Here is a 27,112-nt window from a genome sequence, read left to right as displayed (position 1 = left end):
ATAATGTGCTCTAACAATTATAGCTGCTGTTTATGTCCAGCATGGATTTAATGCAAGAAACATACAGTTAAAGATGAGAGGCTATTCTCTGTGCTAAAGTGAGCAGGATTACAGGATTTTTAAAGGTTCCTTTAGCCATGGAGGAATGTCACTCAACATACGAACCATCAGACAAATATTTATGACTGCTTTCAAAGCAGCACAATAGAAATTAAGAATTGGAGAATGTGGTGATACTTGCCTCTCAGATTGGTCAGACCTCTACATCAGCTCTGATTTCTCTTCAGGCTATGTAAATCTTTTGTCTTATACACCGATTATTTCTAATCTGTGGGCCAAAAAGTTTTGATAGATGAGAATATTTATAGTTCGGAATTGAAATATGGGTTCCTTGGGCTCTCTGAGTTTGGTGGTTTTCTTGCAGATGTTTCATTACCAAACTAATTAGAGGCTGTGGGGGACTGGATAGGAAGAAACAAGTTCAGGCTGAACCTTAAGTAGACTGAGGGGTGTTGCAGCCCAATTGGAGATTCTTGACTCATGGCTCCTGCTTAAAAATCAGGTGATAGGAAAGTCTTTGCACAAATATATCTTGTGCACCAACTGGGACTCACTCATGCCTTGGTTTGGACTTCCACTTTGGACTACCGCAGTAGATTCTAGATAAGGTTACATTGAAAAACACTCCAAAGCTGCAGCTGATCGTACGGCCATGTAAGTAGTTATGGGCATATCTTGATACATCTGTGTGATACCATGGCTTCATAAACTGCACCGGCTCCAGTGTGCTTCCTGGTGCAATTAAAAATGCTGATAAAGGCCTAGAAATCCCTTCATGACTTCTCCAGTTTACCTTCTCCAGTTACTTCTGCCCACCCCATCAGGACTGATAGTCATTGAAACAATGGCATCTGATGGAACCTAGGAGGTGTGCCTTCTTGGTCTCTGTGTCTGCCCTTTGAAATAGCATTTTTCCTCAGATTTGGATGGCTCTGATGCTAATCGCCTTTCATAAAACATTAAAAGCTTTTCCTCAGGCACTGTGCCAGGAAACTAAGTGAATCACTGTTTAGGAAGTTATTGATGTGGTTGTCTGTGCCACCAAAACTGATAAGTTTCAGTGTTGTTGATATTTTTGTTTATTGAAATCCTATTTTATCCCCCATGAGTGTGTGCATACACACACACACACATACACACACACACACACACACACACACCCTAGTGAATTATTATGAAATAAAGATCTCCAGCAAAGGAATGATTCTTATTGTAAAGTCCCCATGTTCCTCCAGGAGATTCCCCTGGGTATATATTAAAACCAAAATGGCCCTACACAATCATTTTCAATCTATAAAACTCAATTCATTTCTGAGTCCCTTCAGGCATTTATCTTACAGTTGACCTAATAAGGACGAACTGCCTCCAGAGGCTACATGAGAACATAGTACAATTGTTCCCCAACATTTCAGAGTGTCTAAATTATTGCCACTTTCATGTCTTCCATTCTGAGAGAAGGTCTTTCAGATCAGCAAAACTACATTCTTGATTTCCATTTGGACAGACCCTGGAAGGAATAAAATAAATTGCATATCCCATATTTTACTTAAGGATATCAGGGTATTAAAGATTATTAAATACATCCTGTAGCTTTTTTTTCATTATAATATCCAATTTACAGTAATTCCCTGCAGCATATTTGAATGAACCTCTTTATTACTTACCTATCTGACAACATTTACAACATGTACCAATTTATATGGACTCTGGTCAGCTAACAACATAGTAATATCAATTACAATAAAGTAATAATAATTCCATAAAATGATAACAACAAAGAAAATATATCAAAATTTCTATCAGGGTAACTCTCAATCAGCTAAGGCCCAAGGCATCTTGAAATCATACATGTATGCCAGTTGTACCCTTTACAGGACTGTGACTCATGGTCATCCATACATGAAACCTTTCATAAATGGTTTTCTGCGATACTGTCTGCATAGGGTTGCTTAAAAGCTACTTGGAATGCAGCGGCATAGTAGTTATGTCTTGGTGTACTCATGTGACATCTCAGCTACATGGGTAACACTGCTTATAAGTGAGCTTCTGGGTGCAATTCAAAGTGTTAAGAGGACATTCCTAAAGCACAGGACCCAGATGTGAGTAGGATTGCCTCTCTGAGTTATCTGTGTCCTTCAATAGATCTGATAGGATTGACAGGTTTTGGATCCAATGTATTAAGCCTTATAATCTTGCTAGACACAGAGTAGTTCCTTCTCTGTCACTGTGTCTGCTGGAATTGTTTTAGCACCAAGACAGTTTATGTGCTTGTTTTTTTTTAAATTCTACCCAATTGATGTTAACTTCAAAAGACTAATCTTAGGATACAACTTTTTAACATTTTCAGTTTCATCGTGCTTATCCCTATAAAGATAATAGCTAAATAAATAGTATCCAGATGCTGAGTCATTGTCTCTCCTCATGTAACTTTAAGAATATACCAAATAAGAAAACACATTGCAGAATCATTTGAAAACTTCACACAGTTAATTACCGTAAGTACAATTGTCACCAGCTGGAATGAAAAACAAACTATGTTCTGTATATTAGCAGCCAATTAACTTCCAGGTGCTGATCTCTTTGTAGCCAAAATAGTACTAAATGTTACACAAGTAAAAATATTAGCAGGCTTCTCAAGGTGTGATATAATAACAAAAACTCTAGTATCAGCACAATAAAAGGGAGAAGATCTTTAGAATAGTATGTTCAGAATGTTTACTGTGCTAAGCAAGGACTGGACTGGGATAGGATAGGGTAGAGTAGAGTAGAGTAGAGTAGAATAGAATAGAATAGAATAGAATAGAATAGAATAGAATAGAATAGAATAGAATAGAATAGAATAGAATAGAATAGAATAGAATAGAATTCCTGAAATAATGCAGTCTAAACAGGACATTTTGTACTAACAAAAGTATGAGATTTCTAAATGCAGATCCTTACATTAGTCCAAAGCATCTATGTCCAACTTAATTGCATATCTGGGGATACCTCAAAGTTTGCAGAAATGCAAACTATCTTGTAAATGGAAGGAGAACTGCAGCAGGCCCATAAGGACAGAGCATCCTCAGTACTAAGGATTATTGGTTGATAGCTGTGGGAGAATGGGGAACCTAGAGAAGAACGAGAAGGTTAGAGCATGGAGAGTTGTTGGAATTTTCAATTTTGGCTTCAGTGGTTAATCCTGCACTCCTATGGAAATCCGGTATTCATAAGCCTTTAACTATATATCTGTCTCCTATTAATTCCAGTGGGAATTAATAGAATTTACCTGTCTGTGTATCTTTAGTTTAGTTTTTTAGTTTATCTCTTACAGGTAGACACTTCAGATGTATAGATTTAACGGTTGAATTTCTTAACTAGGTGATTATCTAGGTGGCTAGATATTTCTGAGTTGAAAACCACACATCTGGAGGATTCAGCACAGGTAGTCCTCGGCTTACAACCACAATTAAGCAAATTTATGTTGCTAAGCGAGACATTTGTTAAGTGAATTTAGCCCAATTTTACAACCTATCTTGTCACAGTTAAGTGAATCTGGCTTCCCCATTGACTTTGCTTGCAAAAGGTTGCAAATGGTGATCACATGATCCCGGGACACTGCAACTGTCATAAATATGAGTCAGTTGCCAAGCATTTGAATTTCAATCACGTGACCATACTGAGGCTGCAATTGTTGTTAATGTGAAAAATGATCATAAGACACTTGTTGTTTCAGTGCCATTGTAACTTTGAACCATCACTAAGTGAACAGTTGTATGTTGAGGACAACTTGTACACAGATTTGGAAGCTATGCTTGTGACTCTCCTCAATAATATTACTGGCAAAATAAGGACACACAAATTAAGACAGGCTGTCTAAATCTAGGTCAGGAAAGGCAAAGAGAAGCCTCTTATAGCTGTTTAAAGAATGTTCTGCCCCAGCTACGGACCCCAAAGAACGCAGCACACACAAAGTCCGTACAAACCTTAGTTTACTAATTAAGGACTACTAATGAACTTTCTAAGTAGTTGTTCGAACACAAGTACAGTTTAAATCAGTCTTTTCTGAACAAGGGCTGTTAATTTAACTTCATTAACAGCCGACAAGAATCCAAAGAATAATAACTCAATTCTGAGGCACAGTATTTCAAATAACCGTAATCTTACTGTGGTTGGCAGAATGCCCAGAAGCAATTTGCAGGAAAACTGACAATAGAGAAACAAGAGCAGAATCAAACATTTCTGGAATCAAGACGCGAAGGAATATGAACGAAGTTGTTTCCTGCAAATTGCATCCGTTGTCGTCCTTCCTTAAATAGGCGAGGGGAGTGGCCAATTAGCCCCAAGCCTTACTCTCGAGGAGACCTTCTCCTGAGGAGCCACTCCTGCCTTTTAACAGCTCTGTGCGCTCGTGCATCAAGAAGAGGCTCCTCCTCTTCTTCCTCTTCACTTATGGGGGCTTCTGGAGGTTCATTGTCTGACTCGAGTGCCAGCTGCACAGGCTGCTGGCACAGCACCACACCAACCTCCTCGCTGTCGGAATCAGCTACTAACTGCACAGGCCGCTGACGGGCCTCAACAAAGAAAGAAATTTTAGAAAGTATAAGGATTGTTGCAAGTATTAACATTACTTTTTTTATTTTCAACTATTAAAACATTAGTAGATATCTATGTCCAGTCACAAAGATAGTTATAATCAAATGTGGTAGAATTATAGTTTGGGTCAATAGTTTTTCAGGATCCACAAACCCTTTAAATTTAAAAAATGCCTCCCAAAAGAAAAAGAAACAGCCAAGATATGCCTTTTTAATATTAACCAACCCCCTCCTAACTAAAGGATTTTTAGTTACTTTGTCATCTATCAATATATCACATCATGGTTTAAATATACATGGCACTTTTGCATGTAGGCATAATATTTAACAGCTTCAGTTTATGAAGTAGCTCAAGTATTGTTGTAAGAAATGTCCATCTGGGTTCAGTTCCAATTGGGGAGAAAGACACTGGAAACATGAAAGCTGTTTGGAAAGATGGTTTAATGGTGGACAGGACCACATGGTTTGAGGTCCTGGGCAATCTAGCACATGGGTGAGAGAGATTTATACCCTCTCTTGGGCCCCACCTTGGAGCTTCCTGTTCCTGTGTAAGGGCAGGTATCTTGATTGGTTGTCAGATTCTCATGGGCCCATGCAGGGGTAACTTTGTAGGTTGTCTTGAGTTCCAGGCTTGGTTGAATCTTGCTGGGTGATAAGGTAATGAAACTAATCCTATCATGTCCTGACGGTGAAAGTCTTAATTCCATCACCCTGGAGCTGAAGTGGGGGACAAGGAGCTGCAGGGAGCTGCTTTGTCTTTAAAAACATGTTTCTCCTTTTCTCATCCAGGGAAATATAATATTCTGCCTTTTTAATATTTCCTAGAATATTTCATTCTTCTAGGAGATGGGTGGGTGCTAACTTTCTTACAGTATCCATAAACCTAAGCTTCAGCAGTTCGGGTTTGATGCTCAGATTCAGTGCATCAACTCCATTGAATTGAAACTCAGAGGAAAATGTTGCCAGTTATTGTGCAGCAAGTAGCAAGGTATAAATGGAATCAGTATGAATAGTGTACTCTGAACTGGGCTTTTATCTAGTGGTTACTGTGAAAAATTCTATGCTGTATCTTCAGTCTAATTCTATATTGTGCCAGTACTCGGATAAGGAGATACTTTCTAAATCTTCATAGAGTAGATAAATCTCAGTGAAGTTTTGGCCTATAGACAGAGGCAGTTATTCTTCATGAATGCTTCAAGATGTTGCAATCTCAAGGTTGCCATATAGATACACAATGAACAGCTGGGATGCCTTAACTGTCAACTGTTCAAAGTAGGTCATCCATTGATATAGGGCAGGGTTCTCAACCTTGGCAACTTGAACATGTTTGGACTTCAGCTCCCAAAATTCCCCTTCCAACCATGCTGGCTGTGGAATTCTGGAAGTTAAAATCCACAGATGTTTAAGTTGCCAAGATTAAGAAACACTGATATAGGCTATAGTAACCAAACCTTGAAAGCTTGACTGTGTTTTCCCTTCCTCCTTCTTCTATCCCAAGGAATTAAGTAGAACCTCTAAGTTTCTTTTTAATGATTTCTTTTTTCACAGGCTTAAAACACATTTTTATAACAATTGCTGCATACTTTCTCCAAAGTTATCTTTGTAGCTCTCTCTATGCCGATGCCTACATTTTGACTCACAAACATAAAATTGCTTTTTCATGTTGTCTCTTTTGATTGTACAGCCTTTCAAATTACACAAAATTGTAGAGAAAACAAACCAATTAGTATCCAATATACATCTAGTGTAGTCAAATCCCTGCCTTTCGATTGATTTACTCCTCTTCTAATTAATTTACCATCCTGAACTTCCCATCTTTCTATTTATTCATTGCTTAATTAGTTCAGGAGCTTTTCAAATTGCAGTCTTCATATCTTGAATTCTCCCCACAGGTATGCAAAAAAACTGACAAACTCTTGAATCCCAGTAAAAACTAAACATAGGACTAAGGTGTACTTTGGACACATACCTATGGTCTAACCCCAGAAAAATCACTGTTCAGCTTTCTTATAAAGCAGATTTAAATTCTACCATTTACCACATGCTGACTTGAATTCATTAAAAAATGGAATTTCCATAACGATCTTCAGTATTGCTTTTCATTGCTGCTTGTAGATTACTGCAGAATTGACTGCTAATCAAGGTAAGATAGAGTAATATACAAGCTGATTGTCTAATATTTGCTACCGTGTTGTTTAGAACTCCGAATTTGGATGTAAAAATTGGAATTGTATACATACTGTAGTTATTTGGAGAAAAAAGAAGGTACATAAAATATATGTAAACATGTAGCTTCTTTCGGTCATAATAATATTCTCTAACATTGTTTTTCTTTAATACTGATGAGGGAAAAAAATACATTTTAATCCCCCCAAAAGCAATGTAATGTTAAGGTTACTAGATATCAGTAGTATTTGGGAAAGACTATTATTTTATCACGTTTTGTTCTATTAAAAGTGAGTCAAAGAACACTTGCCTGTTTTTAACATTTGTTCTTAAGGATAAGAGAGAAAAGCACTTAAACTGATTTTATTAAATTAATTTATACCGATGGACCAAGGATAAATACAACTCATACAGCTTATACTCAAACAATTATTAGCAATAGTTCCACCAGAAAGAAATGGCAAATAAGCACCCAGTCTTCATCATCCTTCCACGAGAATAAGCCCCAGGGAATATAGTGAAATTTATTTTTGAATATGATACATAGAATTGCAATGCTGTTTTTCATTTATGTATTTCATGTTTATGCATCTGAAAATAAAACCACCCTTTCCACCTTCTGCTATCTGTTTTGCCTTTTTCACTTTTGTCAGGCAACTAACCCATGGTAAAGACGATGATGAATGGTACCTTATCAAATCAACATGCTGGGAAAACTTTACTACACTATGGCAATGTTTGCCACATAATTCTTTGTAACTTCCACTCAAAGCTACTTCCCTCTGCTTCTACAAGAGGATATGGTCAGGTAAGACTGAATCAGCTTCCCTAAGCAGATGCATACACAGAGAGGTTGGGCTACAGCTGTGCTCTGCAACCTACTGAGATGAAGTCAAGAACATGTGAAAGGTACAAGGATAGGCAAGTTGGAGTTAAATTAAGCAACAGGCTATTCTTTGACTGTGCTTAAAATTGGAAAGGAGAAAAGATTAAAGCTCTTTATTTTCACACACAGGTGATCAATGCATATTCGAAACATGAAATTCAGTTGTTCTGATTTTGATACCAAAGCTGTAGCCATGGAGAAGGCACTTAAATTAGTAACAGGAAAATGATATTCAAGAAGTTTGTGCATTAATGTCTCTTTTTTAATTAATATAAATTCTGTTGCAGGTATTTAATCCTCTTAAGAGAAGGTTCTTACGAGAAATCATTTTTCTGAACACTGCAATTTCAGTAGGTAACAGGTTGATTTGGCAGACCCAAACAAATACTGTGCCATAGCGTACACATGTATCAAACACTTCAGGAATATTTCCTCCTGTTCTCCAGCTCATGAAAGATGCATTTCAAATTGCAACTATATACTGCAGTTCCTTTTATATCTGGATATGGAAACTGATGGTTCAATCAGTTATTTATTTGCTAAGTTAAAGCACCATGTAACATTATAGCATGTTTTTGTAAATTAAAAAGAAAAACAGAAAACAAGACACACTTAGCAACACTATGAAAATCATGTATATTCATCTCGTAGGAAATGAAATACGTTAGTCCTCACTTAACAACAATAATTGGGATTGGCAATTCCATCATTAACCATTCCAACACGGTTGTAAAGTGCAATATCACATGAACGTGCCAAGTTACAACAGCAGTTGTAGCAATTCCAGTTAAGTAAATCCCACATGGTCATTAGGCAAGATGTCAGGTGATCACTATTCAGAATTCCTGCTGCCTTCCCCAATGACTTCACTTGTTGGAAAGCAGCAGTGATGATCACAAATGGCAACCAGGTGACCACAGGATGCTTCAACCATTATAATTGCAAGCCAATTGCCATAAGCAATCATTTGACCATGGAGATGCTCCAGTGGCCACAAGTATGAAGACCAGTTGTAAGTCTTCTTATTCAGTGCCATAACTTTGAACGGTCATTGAATGAGGAATACCTGTAATGTTCTCTGAATTTTTCTTATCTTTTACTAAGTATATGATACAATACAAAGGGCCTTGCCAGACATGATTTCAAACCTATACAGAGAATTGAGATCCCAGTTGATAAGATTTCAGTCACTGGGTAATTGCTGAGCTTGAGTTTTTTCTTGCTGTGATAGTTCCTGTTTGCCTTACTATCATAACTGGAGGAATCCAGAACCTGGTGCAATTAAAAGCTACCAATAATTGCACTGAGTGATTGGTAGGGAGGGACATTTGAACTTTTGTGCAGATCTGAAAACTACATCTGATAATCCTGATGAGTCACAAAATATTCACTGGTCATGAAATGTGAGGACTTGTAGTGCCAACCTAAAGAGTGCCAGACTGAGTTAGGCAATTATGCAGTCATATCCTTCACCTACAGAATTGTGACAATATCTATTCGATGACATAACACTATTGACGAGCTTCTTGTAGCGCCACCAAATTATCAGGAAAGAGCCTTGACAGCACCACCAAATTAACTGATAAGATTGTCTTTCCCAATGCTGTCCAATATTGGGTCATAGAAACCATTCTTTCAACAGGTACTATAAAGGCAGAGTTTGCTTTTCAGATTTATGATGATCAGAAGATCTTCTCTCTTTTGAGCATGTCTAAAAAAAAAAAGAAAATATTTGAAGCAAACTGTCTAAGGCTGAAGTAAAAGATAAATTTAAGTAAATTTAGAAGCAAATTATAATTTATTAGTATTTATAACTTAATCCCTTACATTATAATTAAAACCTTAATCTCTTAGGTAAAATTGTATTTTTTTTTAAATTGCCCATTCCAAAACAAAGATGCAAAAATGTTACCCTTGAGTTTAAATATCTCAATATTTAACAAATAACTAACTCACAAACCTCCCAATTCCTAATTTCCCTGGGAAAAAATATTACAAGGGAAAAGAAGGAAGAAAGGTACAGGAAGTCTTTTGACTAGCAGGGTCCGTGTAGTAGATCACCAGACTGAGTCCAAGAGAGGGGTCAAAACATATAATCAGTCTCGAGTCCCTTCACACCCAAACGACATCGAAGTCCAGCCCATCTTGAATCCACTGACTCTTATCTACCAAAAATTTGCTTTGACCTTTCGTAGTCCAGATTCTTTTTTTTTTATTGCAAAAGTTTTACAATTACATTTTCACCCCTTTCCCCCCCCCCCAAACTTCCCAACCTCCCTAACCCTCCCTAACCCTCCCCTCCCCCCAGACTTCCCTATAATATACTCATAACTGGTAAAGAAAGATAAAAAAACACACACACAAAAAAAAACCCTTAATATGACACTTATGTAAAAACTTGAACCCCTCCCTCCCCTGTATAGTTTTTCTTTTTACCTCATTACATTAAAATATTTCTAATACATTATTTTCAAATAAAAGCTATTTGATACTTTCTAGTTTGATATTTGTTCTGAACATATTCTATCCACCTTTTCCATTCCAAAGCTTCATTTTTCCAATATTTACCTATCAACAATCTTGCTGCTGTTATCATATACAATATCAATTTTGTTTCACCCGATGTAAAACCCTTAACTATACCCAATAAAAACAATTGTGGAGAGAATTGAATTTTTTTCTTCAAAACATTCTGCATGACCCACCAAATTTTTATCCAAAAAGCCTTAACTTTCCTACAGGTCCACCAAACATGATAATACGTAGCATCCAAACATTCACATCTCCAACATTTTGGCTGAACATTAGGGTACATACATGACAACTTTTTGGGATCTAAATGCCATCTATAAAACATTTTATAGAAATTTTCCCTCAGGTTCTGCGACTGTATAAATTTAACATTCTGAACCCAAATTTTTTCCCATGTTTCCAACATCACTGGTTCTTCAAAATTTTGTGCCCACTTAATCATACAATCTTTAACTAATTCAGTTTCTGAATCCCTTTCTAGCAAAACATTATAAAGCCTTTTGATATGCATTGGACCTTTCTCTTTTATATGTCTAACCAATTCTTCCTCGTGCAACATAATACCAGTTTTTTGGTCCTCTTTCCATCTCAGTTGTAGTTGATTATATTGTAACCAAGTTAAATTAATCCCTTCGTCCAACAGTGTCTGCAATGTCTTCAGCTGCCATCTGCCCGCATCTGTAAAAAGAACCTCTTTGTATAAAACCCCCCCGAGTGACATTATATTTGTATTCCACAAAGTATGACCAAGATCCAGCCATAGCGGTATTTTATAATCCCATTTGAGTCGGTGCTTCTTCCAAACTCTCATCAAAGAGTCTCTAAGTATATGACTTTTAAATACTTTATCAACTTTGTCATCATAAAATAAATAAGCATGCCATCCAAATTCAAGATCAAAACTTTCTGCATTCAATATTCCAGCCTTTTTACTTCCAAACCAATCACTTGTTAAAGTTAAAGCTGCTGCATCATAATATAACTGTAGGTTTGGAAGTTTAAGACCTCCTCTTTCTGGAACATCTTGCATAATTTTCAATTTCACTCTCGGCTTTTTCTCGTTCCAGACAAACTTATTGAGTCCAGTTTGCCAGACTTTCAATTGTTTATCACTTTTAAGCACCGGAATCATTTGAAACAAAAAAAGAAATCTTGGCAAAATGTTCATCTTAACTGCTGCTATTCTTCCAAGTAGAGACAGCTGCAGTTTTTTCCAAGTCTCCATGTCTTTCTGCACCTCTCGCCACAACACCTCATAGTTATTTTGAAACAATTTCATATTTGATTCTGCAACCTGAACTCCTAGATATTTTACCTTAGGTACAATCTCAAAACCTGCCCTCCTTTCAAGCTCATGTTTACGATCTTGTGTCATGTTTTTAGCTATCATTTTAGTCTTTTTTGGATTCAGTCTAAAACCTGAAACTTTACCATAGTCTTGTATAATGTCCTTCATCAGGATTATTGATTCCGTTGGTTGTGATAGGGTAACAACCAGATCATCTGCAAATGCCTTTATTCTGTAATCCTCTTGCCTAATCATTATACCTTTCAAGATATTAGAGTCCCGTATTGTATTTAGCAAGACTTCTAGTGTTAGAATAAATAAAAGTGGGGACAACGGACATCCCTGTCTTGTTCCTTTTTCAATTTTAAACTCTGTTGTCAAACTTCCATTAATAATGATCTGTGCCTTTTGCTCTTGGTAAATTGCTGAAATCGCCTGTATAAATTGATCCCCAAAATCCATCTTTTTTAAAGTCTTTAGTAGAAAATTCCAATCCACTCTATCAAAGGCCTTCTCTGCATCCAAAAAGACCAGCACTGCAGGAATCTGTTTATTCTTCTCAAGATATTCCAATAAATCTATTACTTGCCTTACATTATCCTTCATGTGTCTGCCCTCGATAAATCCCGCTTGATCATCATGAATCACCTTTTGGATTACTGGCATCAACCTGTTGGCTAATACTTTCGCATAGATTTTATAATCTGTATTCAAAAGAGATATTGGTCTATAGTTCTCTGGTTTTTTAGGACCGACTTGTTCTTTTGGTATCAAAGATATGTAAGCTGTTGTCCATGATGGGGGTATTTTACCCCCTTGTTGAATATTGCAAAATAAGTCTCTGAGTTGTTCCACCATTTCAGCTTGCAAAGTTTTGTAATACACTGCGGTCAAACCATCCGTGCCAGGAGCTTTGGCTGTTTTTAGCTGTTTAATTGCTACTATTATCTCCTCCTCTGTTATAGGATAATTCATTCTTTCCTTTTGTTGATCAGTAATTTTTGTAACTCTTTTATCGTTTAAATATTTTTCTATAAGTCCATTCTGCACCTCCTCTTTGGCATATAGTTTGGTATAATAGTCCACAAAAGCTTCTTTAATTAATTTTTGTTGAAAGATTTCTTTCCCTCCAATATCAATACTATCAATAGTCCGTATACTTTGTTTTTTCCTCAATGTGTAAGCCAACCATCTGCCCGGTTTATTAGCGTTACAAAATGTATTGTGCTTCGCATATTGTAAGTTTGTTGCAACTTGTTCCGCCATAAGCATTTGAAATTGGTCTTTCAAAAGTTTTATAGCACCACTTATTCTTTCATCTGTTGGATTTTTAATAAGTAACTGTTCTTTATTCTTTATTTCTATTTCCAATTCAGATCTTTTCTTTTGTCGAAACAGTCTATGTTTAGAGTTCATGTAGATAAGTACCCCTCTCATATAAGCTTTACTTGCGTCCCACACAATTTCAATTGGGGTACCTTTATTCAAATTTATTTCAAAAAATTCTTTCAAATGCTTTTTAAGTTCTATTGTATTTTTTTCATATCTAAACAAGTTCTCATTTAATCTCCAAGAACGTCTCTCAACCTTATCCATCTCAATTTCTATCCATACTGGGCTATGGTCAGTCAAAATTCTTGGAAAAATCTTTGTTCTTTTTGTCTTAACAAGTAAATCATCTGACAACAAAATGAAGTCAATCCTAGAGAAGGATCTGTGTCTGACAGAAAAAAAAGTGTAGTCCAATTCTTTTGGATTATGTATTCTCCAAACATCTTTTAGTTCCATATCTTCTTTCATGTCAAAAAAGGTCTGTGGTAATCTGATCCTAGACTTTGCCAAACTCTTTTTATCTAATTTAGAATCAATTACTCCATTCCAGTCTCCCATAATTAAAATAGATCTGTAGTCCCATTGCAGTATTTTAGTATGTAACATCTTATAGAAATGGTCCTGTTGTTGATTGGGAGCATAAATTCCAATCAGAAGAATTTGGCCATTTGCTGTAAGCAATTCAATTGCTACAAACCTACCATCTTCATCTGCTTCTATAACTTTAGCTGTTAACTTTTTATTTACATAAATAACCACACCATTCTTTTTTTGCGAAGTTGAAGATATGTGTTCCTAGTTTGGAGTTTATCAAATATTTTTGATCTTGAGTTGTGATATGCGTTTCTTGTAAACAAATTATATCATTATTAAATTGTTTCAAATATGTAAATAATTTCTTCCTTTTCTGTGCTGAATTCAACCCATTCACATTCCAAGATAAACACTTAAACGTCATCTTCATCTTTCTGGAGCAAAGAGCAGAATAATCGAATGTCATCCGAAAGCTTCGATCTTGCTCCCCCCATGGTTCCAGTCTCTTGTGCTGTACTCTTAACTGCCTTCTTGTCTTGTCTTTCCTGTTGTTGTTGTTGCTTTTGTTTAAGTAACTTAGATTGAGCTCGAGTTATACGTTGATCCTTAACTTCGATCATCCGAACCGGGTCCAAGATTGGAGAAGATTCCAGCAAAGGCTCATCCAGAAAACCTCCTTCTGCGCCTTGCATTTCCTCTAGTTCCTGCTTAGACTGTTCTTGCTGTTCTCGTTGAGGTTGCTTCTCATCACTCTCCTTAATCTCCAAAACTGTAGATGTATGTGGGGATGGTGTTCTTTCCTTAAGAATAGTAGTGTAAAAGTGCTCTGCCTTCTCCACGGTATTCAAACGATATCTTTCTCCCTTGTATCTGAAAATTATACCAACTGGGGCGTCCCACCGAAATGGTATCTGTAGATTTTGCAATTCCTTAACAAGAAAGCCAAATTCTTTTCTGGTTTTCAGCATTTTAGGAGGTAATTCTTTATAAATTCCAATTCGTGAGCCCCCCAGTTGCACAGAAGTGTAAAAGGATTTTTGCAGGATGTCATTTCTTATTTCTCTATCTGTAAAATATATGATCACATCTCTGGGCAATTGTCTTTGTCTGGCCACCCAAGAATTCACTCTGTAAATTTTATCTATTTTGTGAAAAACCACATCAGGATTAACTTGTAGAATCTTGGCCAGGGCCTCAGAACAAACCTGTCTCAAATCCTGTCTTTCCTCTTCTCGAATTCCTCGAAGCCGTATGGCAAACTCCATTGCCCTGAATTGTACCATCACAATCTCATTTTCAACTCTTTGCATTTTATTGTCAACATCAGCAATTTTATAATCATTGTCTTTCATCTTAACATTAACTTCTGATTTAAGTTCTTCAACTTTAGAATCAACTTTCATAATAAATTCTGCCAGGCCAGACGCCACTTCTGATATTTTTTTGGTCACCTTGTTTTGATTCTGTTTCACCATATCTTTAACTTCATTAATTTCCTGCATAAATTCCTGATGTGATTTTTGAAGTTTATCATCTATCTCCTGTTGAGATTTTTGAAATTTATCATCCAAAGTTTTAGAAATAAATTCTTTTAAATCTCCCACATCAAAATCTTTTTTCTGAGTCTGTATCTGTTGTGCTGGGGGAGGCTGTGCTTTATGTGTGGGAGATCCACCTCCTGTTGCCTTCGCTTCCTGCTTCTTTGAGGCCATCCTGCCACGTAGGCTGGTTTTACTAAAAAGGGAAGTTCTTCTTCCTCTCCCACCTCCACAAAGACTTCTGAAAAAGTCCCCCAGATTTAATCAAATAAGAACCAAAGTAAAGCAAAGTCCAGTATTGAAAAAGGAGAAATTTCTCTCTTATTTCTCTTGTTGCAAGCGAAGCAACTTCGTAGCAGTTTAGAAACTTTGTAACAAAGCAAGATGAGTTCAGCAATCCACACTCGCCAGCTCATTAACTCTAAGGCTAAGCGCCATGTTTTTACAGTTCACTTTCACTCATCCGCATTTTTTCACTCAGATTAGAAAGCCAAGAAAACTCTAATACTTGCGATTCCGAGTTTCAGGGTTCAAGTAACAGTATGCTGCTTATTAAGGCTGGTTCCTTTTCTTTCAGTTAGAAGTTTCCTGTAGCCGGCTTGTTCTGCAGAAGCAGACTTGTCCCACGCCGCCCGGAGTTCCAGCAGGTTGAATGGGAGCCGCTCCTGTTCCCTCCCCAGAAACTATTCCCTGGGGGGGTTGCAGGGGCTCAACCTGTGCCCTGCGATCTCTCTTCAAAAATCCTAGAGATTTTTGAAGTTTTCGAGCCGCTTCTTAGTCGCGAAGCGGCTCTACAAGCGGCGGGGCTGGCAGAGCTTCAAAAGGCACCCCCGCCGCCGAAGACAAGGAAACCGGAAGTCCCGTAGTCCAGATTCTTATAGAGACCTTAAGGCTTAAGCTTTCAATAAACCTTTATATTCATTTGAACTGCCTGGATTTTCTGATTATCCCAGCACTTGATATTCAGGCTTCATTATCTGGAAGTTCTCTAAGCTAATTATCATCATTACATCTAGGGTTACTATATTCCACAAGTTAATAGTATTGAGTTCTGAAGAGAGGCATCATCTATAGCCTGATTATGCCGCCAGTTATTCTTAAAGAGTAATCTAAAGACAAAAACACCTCCATGGGTTTCCTCTTCTCCTTTCATATTGATTTTAGTTTTATAAGCCTGTATACAATCCTGTCTATTTATCTGAAAGGTAACTCATAAAGGGGAGTTACCATAAAAGTGAATATGTTGGTCCTGGCTTAGATGTCCCTATCCTCATTTTGAAACAATATTAATATCTTATTGCCGTGATGGCAAACCTATGTTACGTATGCCAGAGGTGGCACACAGAGCCCTCTCTGCTGGCACATGTGCCGTTGCCCCAGGTCAGATCTCCATGGCGTTTCTTTCATGAGCTTCTGTTTCCCTGCAAACGACGAAACAGAAGCTCACAAAAGAAAAAGATCTTACCTCTTGTCGCGCTGCCAGTGTTGGGATGCCCCGCCTCCTGTTGGCCAGCTGGTCTTTGGGTTTCTGCTGCGCATGTGTGCATGTGTGTGAATGCACATGTTTGTGCATGTGCATGTTTGCACACATTTGTGCATGTCCGCACATGTCTGTGCATGCACATGTCCGCACATGTCCACACATGGGCGCATTTGTGCACATGCGCACCTTTCAGTTTGGGCATCCGCAGGCGTGGAGCTTGGGCACTCGGTGTCTAAAAGGTTTGCCATCACTATCTTATTGGGTCCAAATACTGTTGTGGACTATGTCTATTAAATTTAACAAAAGGTGTGCAGGCAATGTAAGTAATAAATAAATAAAATAAAAGTCTTAAATGTTCTTTTTTTAAATTTAAGCAGTTGGAAATCCACCTAATGTAAGTTAATTTTGTGCAGGTAAGGCTTTATTAACATAAAGAAATATACCATACCATTTTTTTTCTTGAAATAGTCATTTCTAGCATAAATCTCAGCTTTCTTCAATTTAGAAAATCCCACTACATTTCTACCTCAAATAAAGTTTAGGGTTATTGTTTTCTTAAAAAAAAAACAACAGGAGAAACAAGAGGTACTATAGAAATAATCTCAATTATTTTCAGGCAAGCGAGCAGAAAAATACTATTTTTCTGTTCTGTCTTCCTGTGTTTCAATTAAGCAATTTCCTTCAACATTTATCAAGCCAAATTTTATACTGAATGGCACAAATTAAAACCAAAGATTGATGATATCAAAATATAAACATATAACAGCTACTTACAAGATCAATGAGAGGCAGATTTTAGCTAAGATAAATTATCTCCTCAGCAGATAATGTTTGATTTATGCCAATGGATATGGTAATGAAGCAAAGGCAGAAATTATACATGACAGCCAATTTGGTATATGGGTAGAAACTGGGAGACTGTGAACTCTAGTTTTGCCTTAGACATGAAAGTCAACTGGATGACTTTGGCCTATTCACTTTTTCTCAGGCCTAGCAAGAAAGAAATGGCAACCACTTGCCAAAGAAAACTGATTAATTCAGGCAGTCATGAGAATCAACAATGAATGCAAAGGCAAGCAAGCAAGAAATTATGTACAGTACATCATATATATTGTATTTGATGTTACTTTACTTTATCCTTAATGTGGTTTATTTCAGACATACAGTTCTAACCCATCCTTGATAATAAATCAATTAGCAATAAGGTGGTTACTATGTTTTCCACTTCATTGGGTACAGTTTTTTATTTGATGCTCTTTCAGTGTACAGTACTTCATCAATAGGATGCATAGGACTGCAGTGGCCTCTCAAAAATATTGGATACAGTTGCAGGATCCCTCCAAAAGTTGTCACCAAATTGTCATTTTTAATGTGTTTGAGAATAAGAGAAGTATTACAATCATTGGGTGTAATTTTAATTGTCCTTAATGGATGTACTGAGGTTTTAATATAAAGCTCCTTGAATCAGCTTTAGTATTTTGTTCTGGCCTTTCCTGTCTCAGAAACCAAATACATTTTCAATCTGAAAAAAAAAAAGATCTAAAGTGCCTAATTTGAAGGGTTGTGTAGTCCACCCTTTCACCTATGATGAAAGATCAAGAATGAGAGAGAACAGGAAGTTGCCTTTCAAGACTGAGCAGATGAAAATCACACTATGCAGGTACTTGGATCTCTTGATTAATCATGTCCTTAATTAGGACAAAGTCTCTTATATTAATGATTTCTAAATTAGCACCTATACATTAGTATCTATACATTGGCACATATACATTTTGTGTGCATTTCTATATCTTATCTTTTCTCCTCCTCCTCCTCCTCCTCCTCCTCCTCCTCCTCTTTATTTTGGCTGATGCATCTCTTCATGTATGTAAGCAGCCACCCTTAAAAGCAGCAGATTGAAACAGAAGTTCTGAAAACTCTTCAGAAGCTTCAACCATCTTTCTCCTTTTTCTTCTGAATGATATTCCATAGTGAGGCAGCACCAGGACTCAGGAACTGAATTTGCTCTGTAACAGCAACTTCCAAGGAACTGGATTTGATAATACAGGTAGTCCTCAATTTACAACCATTTGTTTAGTGACCATTCAAAGTCACAACAGCACTGAAAAAAACGATTTATGACCTTTTTACACACTTACCACCATTGCAGCATCCCCTTGGTCACATGATAAAAATTCAGACACTTGGCAACTGGCTCATAGTTATGCTTACAGTGTCCTGGGGTCATGTGATCACCTTTTACAACTTTCTGACAAGCAAAGTCAATAGGGAAACCAGATTCACTTAATGACTATATTACTACTTTAACAACTGCAGTGATTCACTTAGCAATTGTGGCAAGAAAGGTCATAAAATGGGACAAAATTGATTTAACCTCTGTCTCAGCAACAGAAATGTTAGGCTCAATTGTTGTAAATCGAGGACTACCTCTATAAGGAACCTATAAAGGCTTTCCATGTGTTTATTTTTTTTTCAGTCCATGATTAAAATAGCTTTGTTATTGGCAATTTTCACTAGGCAGAAGTTGTTCCCCTAATTCAAGGTATTTTACAACCCATTGTTAATGCATTAGGAACCTCAGCTGCACTTCACTATTTATGCAGGCAGTCTGTTTCCTTGGAGGTATTTTTCACCCTTCTGTGGTTAGCGTGACCATTTCAGCTCCATTCATTATCTGCAATCATCTCTCCCTCCCTCCCTCCCTCTCTCTCTCCCTCTCTCTCTCTTCCCTTGCCCAGCACAGAAGCTTAGCATCTTGGTCAATGAACTTCCAATGGCCTGTATTTGTGTGTGTCTTACTTAACAACCAATAATGCTCCACAATCATGCTAGAAACTTCCTTCAGAAATTAATCCTCTAAATCCTAGAAGACTGGGAGTGAAGCAAGATAATAAACAGGAGATGGGGAACATGCCAATATATCTGCATTTTCTTGTTATGCAGGAAGGAAGAGAACACTTGAAAAAAGGCAGTAAATAAAATCCTAGGGTTAAAAAAAAGTGGAAAACACTTACACAAGTAAGGATGATAAGTAACAAATAGAAGGTCCCAATAGAGCTCAGCAACATAAGTTCTGTGGTGTATTTTTTGAGTTTCAGATTTTGTGATTCCTCAGGACAGCCTGCAAGGCAAAACAATAATCTTTACGTGATTAAAGTACTTTGAAAGTTCCAAATGCAAGAAAAAGAAATTGGCAAACAAGTGTATCATACCTATTATTCTGAGTATAATTGTACTTTGGTTGTATTTCCTGACTGGTTCCAGTAAGATACATTTATAAGTTCCACTACTTAAGTGTGTAGCATGTTTAATCTTCAGAAAATGCCAGGTGCCATTAGAAATCTCTAAGGAGTCATTAAATCCTCTTGAATATTCATGTTCTTTATTATACTCCACATCCTTCAGTCCTTTGTTGTTTTCATCAATCTATAAAATAATGACAAATTAACATAGAGAGTTTTGATTGCAACTACATGAAAGTATTTATACGCCAGTGCTAAACCATTTCAGCAGCCTTCCCACTGTGCTGCCCTTCATAGGTGTTTGGACTGCAATACTCAGAATTCCAGCAAGCATCTAAAAGACTCGGGACTGGAAAACCTTGTTTACAGGGTTTGGTTATGCTACATTTTAACAGATTAACAAGACTTTGGAGGTCTTCTGGTCCAAACCCCTGCTCAGGCAGGAAACCCCATACCATTCCAGATAAATGGTTGTCCAATCCCTTCTTAAAAATTTCCAGTGTTGGAGCATTCAGAACTTTTTGAGGCAAGTTGTTCCACTGATCAATTGTTCTGTCAGGAAATTTCTCCTTAGTTCTAGGTTGCTTCTCTCCTTGATTAGTTTTGAAGATTTGCCTTTAAAAACCTCATCTGTCTTAAACTTCAGCAACTTCGGTCACTTATATTAATTTTCAATTAATATTAAATATTTCTCGTTTGTAGTTCCTATAATACCAATAGCACTTCTTTGCATCCTCAGAAAGAGTTTCAAGCTCACCTCTCACTGCCACCAGCCTGAATATCGGAAGTATGAGGACCAGATTAAAGAATGCAATAGGTAGATTCCACTGCTTTTGCTGTCCTCCTTCCAAATGTTATTAACCAGTGGGAAAACACCTACCAATCATAGTCATGCTGCAGAAATCAGGTGGGTCTGATCAGTGGTGGGATTCAAGTAATTTAACAACTGGTTCTCTGCCCTAATGATTTCTTCCAACAACCAGTTTTCCAAACCGCTCAGAAAGTTAACAACCAGTTCTCCCAAAGTGGTGCGAACTGGCTGAATCCCACCACTGGTCTGATTGTAAGATTCTATGTGCAACTTTATGCTCATTCCTACACCTCTCTTCCTATGCCCTATTCTAACATAACCCAAGTAAAATAAAGTTTTAAAAACAACAGATAGATGCCACAATGGCAGCTGAGGGTACAACCCAGTGGTGGGTTCTACTTACCTTTAGTACCGGTTCGCAACGGGAGCGCACATGCACAGAAGCTTCAATTATGATGTCTGGGTGGATGGGCGGAGCCTACCGCCGCTTTTACTACTGGTTCTAAAGAACCAGACAGACGGGGAGCAATTCACCACTGGTACAACCACATATCCCCTACACTTTGGTCCCATTAATTAAGGATGGATCTATATCAGCGGTCCCCAACCTTTCTGGCACCAGGTTTTGTGGAAGGCAATTTTTCCATGGATGGGGAGGGGGGGTTCTGTTTCACTTGTTCACCCGCCACTCACCTCCAGCTGTGGGCCCAGTTCCTAACAGGCCACTGACTGGTACCATAGGATGGTGATCCCTGATCCATATAACACAGCTTTCCTCTTATCTATATTTTTCAATATATTAAGCAATCAATCTACAGCCCGTATAGTCAAAGCTGCTTTACTTCAGGTTTTCTTGATCTGATGTGGGGGTTCCTCTTTATGAATGATTCCTTATGAATGGTTTTTGTCACTTAGCCAGTGATTGTGGTGATGGTGTGCCAAGGCTCATGGCCATTTTGGTTTGTGCTGCTGAAATGTGATGATAATACAAGGACAGGAGCAGCACAGCAAGACTTGTAGAGGAAACTATCACGAAAAGGTTGTTTTAAGCCGACAGGTTTCTTTAAAGAAATCCTGGCATGTCACTTCCTTAGCACTCGTTGCTTTAGTGATAGCAAAGGATCTCTATATTGCAACCTGAGAATCAGATTCCTGTATAATTCTTCATGTGTGACAGGCAACTCAGTGCCTAGAGGTCCTGGTCTCCCATTTAAAGAGTACTGGTTTATCTGCTATTATTTTAAAAAGGCCCTTTATAACGCAAAATACAGCATTCAAGAGATAATTAGAGCTGTTCTTAGAATTCATGGGTTCTGTCAATGGCTAAACCTGCCATCCTAAGCTCGCCCAGGGTAGAGTGACTGGTGAAAGCTTTTCCTGCAGTGAGGGAAATTTACCAATTGCTGCACTTTAACTTGCCATTTTTAAACTTTCAAAAGGGTATCACTCACTGATTAGAGACCAGCTCCCTAGACAAAGCAACTTATATTTCTATATTGTGCTATCTCAAGCAGTTGGAAAAGAGCACGTCCAAAGCAAAAAAATATTGTCAAAACAATTTTTTTACCATGGATAGATGCAAGAGGGGAAAGGCTCAAAGTGTTGCAAAAGCAAACCATAGTTTTACTGTAATTTTGGCTGCCTCAGAACTGAGCTGGAAATAAAAGACTCAACTTCCAACCCTGCTGACATTCTAGAATCAGACAGACACAAGAATTGCTTTCAAGTCACCACAGAACCCTGGTATGGAGCTGTTTATTGCTGCTAATGCAGCTTTAAATTGATGTTGTTGCTGATTATGAGAATGAGCAGTGGGCAAGAATGAGGGGCACCTGCCTGAAATGCTTTGTGCCTGAGGTGCTGTTTCAGCTAAGTCTGGCTCCAATTTGATTAATATTTAATACATATTTTAATCTCTTCCATTTGGATAGTCCTGGTGGCAGAGTGGGGTGGCTCAGATGAAGCAGGGCCAAAAATAAGCCATGTTAGAACTAGACAAGTAAACTTTAAGATAGGAAGCCTTTTCTAACGATTAAATAATCTGCTTTAGTAATCTGCTAAATCCAGTGTATATAGGAAAACAAGATATAGAGGTAATATGTGCAAACTGTTATACCTTCATGAAAAAAATGACAGACCCCCCCCCAAAAAAAATGGCATAAGGCAATTAGTGTCCTTTCCAGCGACAATTCTTCGAAAACATAAATGCAATACACTTATTTTTCCTTTTAGGATAAATTCTTTCAAAGCTATCTAATAACATTTGCCTGTGGGGACATCTAGTGGCCATGTCTTGGTTTGACAAGAATTATTTTTGCCCTGATTTTTTACAAGGAAAAGCTTTCTTTGTTTTTATATACTGAAATTGTTAATTGGAAACTGTATTATAACCACTCTTTCTGTATTATAACTTTTAGGTGCTATTTTTTTTAACTTCTCTGACATACGGTGTGTGTGTGTGTGTGTGTGTGTGTGTGTGTGTGTGTGTGTGTGTGTGTGTGTAAAAGAATAGTATACTAAAAATTCAGAGTATAAAAATGACTTTATAAAAGAAAAAGTGGGGGTTTTTTTGTATTTCTGTTATCCTAAAGGACTTATGAGGAGTCTTATAAAATGGTTTAAAGTCTTCTTCAATAAATTTCTGTAAAATCCCTAGAGAGAAAGAGAACCTAAACAGTTCGTATATGAAGTTTATATACAAACAGTTTGTATATAAATTATTAATATTTAATAATTATTATAATTCAGAAACATGATAATTAGTTTTAAAAACTGCAAAATTTTACAATACATCCCAAAGTATCAATAGCCAATAATTCTGCCATGAAAAATTGCCACTATTAAATGTGTATTTATTATCACTGCTAATATTGCTCAGTATCCAGTTCAATAAAGTGTACAGAACCATCATTCATCTATCTCATCAATCAATTTTTTGGAAGCCAGCTAGACAGAATACAAATGGATTATTCCTCCTGCTAATCCAGAGCACCTCATTTCAATAGTCCCATCCTGAACCTTTATTTTTTCTGAAATAAGAAACTATTTTGGCATAATGTCTAGGAAGGCCATCCTACACCCCATGAAGATCATGGAGCTGCCCTTACTCTCCTACTGATTTGCTATAACCTCTTCCTTATGAGGTCATTATGAGAGGAATTCACTATCCTCAACTTTAAACTATTGGCTGCAATTTACAGAAATGGGAAAACAGCAACCTTCCAGATATATCAGATTTAAGCAACTTTTTAGAATATACATCTCCCAATATTATCTGTTTTGGGGAACTTAACTGATTTATTCTGTCTCTCTTTTGGTTATTTGAAATCACAGAAAAGTTTGTATTTTTTTTTTGAATTGCAGCTCTGCAGATGGGTGGTGTTTTTTTTTCTTCCATTCCTAGGAACTCTTTGTCTTACTCATCTCCCAGTCATCACTTTCTCTTCTCCTTATCTCCTCCATCCCTCCCACACAAAGGATTCAGTATTTGGTTCCTGGAACTTGTCTCTTCCTGTATATTTAGAATTTACCTCACCCTGCCATTGATACAATCACCACAACAACATGGAACCATTATACAGCACCTAGGGGCTAATTTGCTGCCATATTAGTATTCCACCAAAGAGCTAACATGGCTGGAAATCTTTTGGAAACAACCACAACAAATTGAATTTGTTTGGCTGCAAAGAATTTTCCTAACAGGTGTTTTTTTTTTGTTTGTTTGTTTGTTTTTTTAAAAATTTACAGCAAAAATGCATAAAAATTTATTGCATTTATTACAGTCTAAAAGATAATAGATATAGTCTGGCTTCATCAGATACCATGCATTGTTTTAGTTGTTAATTGATAATATGGTTACCCTTCTGAAAATTAACCTGGATCACTATAATCTTGTTATATGTTAAGATAAGTTGATGTGTATTTAACACAATGTCTATTCTAAGTCTTTCATAGGTACAGTATAACTATTAAATAACTGCATATATATTGTACATCTTATTATTTCTGAAAGAAAAAATGCAGTGTTTTCATTCATTTACATTTTGTATCCTTTGTTATATGTTAAGATGAACTCCAACTAGTGTTTTTAACCCAGCTATAGGATGAGCCTTTAACATATTTAACATATCTAGTTAATGGGTTATTGTTATTTTAGCTAGGAGAAGATCTTTTTAACAATGTATCACACAATAAGCTGTAAAATCTTGTTTTTGTTACAGTCTGATCATTAATTTGACACGAAGTGCAGTACACCCTGCAGAGACACATTGTTCTCATAATTCTTAAGCAGCAAAGTCAAAGGTTAATTGTTTGTATTTACTACATGGTTCACAATTATCCCGTACTTGTGACTTAACCTAAGAGCTATTTGAACTTTACAGTGCAAAATGTCATGCGATTTGTTGGAATTATTATTTAATAGTCCCCTAGAGGGCTTAAATACACTGCTTATTGATTAGGCCCTTAATAGTTTTTTAAGTGATTAATTCTACTATTTGCCTGTTTGCCTGACTACATTCTATCATGTTTGCAGCTCAGTGCTGCCATTATCTTGAAATAATTTCACTTATTTCTTTTTTTAAATGCAAAAGAGAGAGAGAGAGAGGCAACATGGAGTGTTATTCCAGCTGTTCAGAACTGGTACACAGAAAAAAAGACATCCTTGTTCTGAATGTTAGGATCTCACGAAATAATTTTGCTTTCATCTGCAAAAGCCCTATTCTTCAACCTGGAGACCCCTGGGTGTGGGGAACTACAGCCTGCAAACTGTGTTAGTAGAATACAGGTAGTCCTTGACTTATGACCACAATTGAGCCCCAAATTTCTGTTGCTAAGTGAGACATTTGTTAAGTGAGTTATGACCCACTTTACGACCTTTTGTGCCACTGTTGTTAAGTGAATCACTGCAATTGTTAAGTTAGTGACCCGGTTGTTAAGTGAATCTGGCTTCCCCATTGACTTTACTTGTCAGAAGGTTACAAAAACATGACCATGGGACACTGTAGCCATCATAAATGTGAGTCAGTTGCCAAGCATCTAAATTTTGATCCCATGACCAAGGCGATATTGCAATGACCATAAGCATAAACAACGGTCATAAGTCACTTTTTGCAATGCCATTGTAACTTTGCTCACTAAATTGCTTAACGCATTGTAAACCGCCCTGAGTCTCCGGAGAAGGGCGGCATATAAATTAAAGCAAAAAAAAAAAAAAGGACTGTTGTAAGTCGAGGACTATCTATATTAGAAGTTGTTCTTCCTAATATTCATGCAGGCCCACTCATCAGAGTATTATTTAACCATTTTCAGATAAACACTCATGGAGGTAATAATGCAATATATGAACTGAAGCATCTGCAGCAATCTATATGATTATCGCAACATATTTTTCACCCTCTCAGTATGGCATCAAAAATCACATATAAGGCATGAAACAGAATCCAGGCAGGTGTGGGAAATGAGAAGAAAATGAATTGCAGCAGTTTGGGTTTTTTTTACCTTATACCAGGAGATAGTTCCAGTTGTGAGCTGTAGATCCTGGAAAACCTTACAAGGGAGAAAAGCATCTTCATTACAGGTTGCCTCAACTTCTTGTGGGACACCAACTACTGCACGAAGCCCACACCAGACTGAAAAACAAAAGATACCAGGAAAAAAAAGACATTAAAAATGAACAGCTATAGAATGGTTTTTCAAATGAAGGATGCTTTTTTTTTTTTTCAAATCAAGAAAGATCCTGAAGGTGTGGAGAAAATGAAGAGGCAGAGAGTAATAAAACATTGAAAAGAAAACTATTTACTTTGACTTAGGAAGACAAGCTGATAGCAACGCATTGAGGCCATGAATGCTCAGGAGAAGGGGCGATCTTGATTCTTTTCAGGAGAAGGCAAGAAGTGAAAGAGACGCTGTCTAGCAGCCTGTAAAGATCACAGGAAACACATTATTGGGGATTCCCCCTCCTCCCCAACCCCAAATTAAGGAAGTCTTAAAGGCCACAGGCTGGAGGCAGAAAGTCCCACAGGGTAGCCTTCATCTTCTTTTTAATAATTTAAAAATAAATATAATAAGAGATGTCGTATTATAATAGTCTTATCATAAGGCCCATAAGCCTACTTCGGAAATTATTCCACATTTTTCCCAAATGACCCCTCAAAAACTCAGTAACTCACCCAATCCTTCACTTGGGACGTTTTGCAATATTTTTATATGAGGTTATTCTAGAGAAGGGATTTTTTTCCACCCTTCGTGGTTTTTTCCCCACACTTCATGCAATATCACTTTCATGGTTGAAATATCATTAGGCAGCAAAAAAAAAAAAAAAAAAGGAAAAGAAAAGAGTATCTCACTCTATTATGGTAATTCCCCTTTCCTGTGAATTTGCAGAGTTGTAGATTCAAAAGGGAGAAAGTACAAGCAGGGGTATGGCAGACACTTATATTGCTCCTGTCAGCAGCTAATGAAATCAGCGGTATTTTTTTTCTCCAGAATCATGCAGCTACCCTCCAAATATTTAAATTTATCAATAAAACATTGTAAGGAAAAAGCCTCCATTCAAAAGTAGGAAACAAGAGACTATGCAAAATGAACGATCTGGGGAATGAAATTTATCCATTCTTTTGTAAGCTCCTGTCAGGCACAAGCAAAGAGATTCATATGTGAAAGGTT

At 37.1% G+C, this 27,112-nt stretch overlaps 1 protein-coding gene across 1 annotated transcript; it reads right to left on the bottom strand.

The window, feature by feature from the left end:
- Positions 1 to 9,331: 9,331 nt before the first annotated feature.
- CD83 (CD83 molecule) lies at positions 9,332 to 26,289 on the bottom strand. Its single transcript, XM_070942494.1, has 5 exons — positions 26,247 to 26,289; positions 25,946 to 26,076; positions 19,606 to 19,819; positions 19,408 to 19,514; positions 9,332 to 9,397 (listed from the first exon to the last, which is right to left on the bottom strand). Exons 1-5 carry the CDS (start codon positions 26,287 to 26,289, stop codon positions 9,332 to 9,334), a joined length of 561 nt encoding a protein of 186 aa, XP_070798595.1.
- Positions 26,290 to 27,112: the final 823 nt, after the last annotated feature.

The sequence above is a fragment of the Pituophis catenifer genome, unplaced genomic scaffold (assembly GCF_029215685.1).
Source record: "Pituophis catenifer annectens isolate HBS135680 unplaced genomic scaffold, rPitCat1.0.hap2 SCAF_3, whole genome shotgun sequence".
Taxonomy (NCBI): Eukaryota; Metazoa; Chordata; class Lepidosauria; order Squamata; family Colubridae; genus Pituophis; species Pituophis catenifer.
The sequence above is the reverse complement of the archived record's forward strand: the minus strand, read 5'-3'. Positions and strand labels throughout refer to the sequence as shown.

What these genes read in the sequence shown, in the direction of transcription:
- CD83 (XM_070942494.1), bottom strand. Translation starts at nt 26,289, where the DNA reads ATGGCCTCAATGCGTTGCTATCAGCTTGTCTTCCTAAGTCAAA. An exon ending in AATTATACTCAGAATAATAG is followed by an intron (nt 19,515 to 19,605) that starts GTATGATACACT and finishes TTTGCCTTGCAG; the next exon opens with GCTGTCCTGAGGAATCACAA. An exon ending in TACTTATCATCCTTACTTGT is followed by an intron (nt 9,398 to 19,407) that starts GTAAGTGTTTTC and finishes TTTTTTTTTTAG; the next exon opens with ACATGCTCAAAAGAGAGAAG.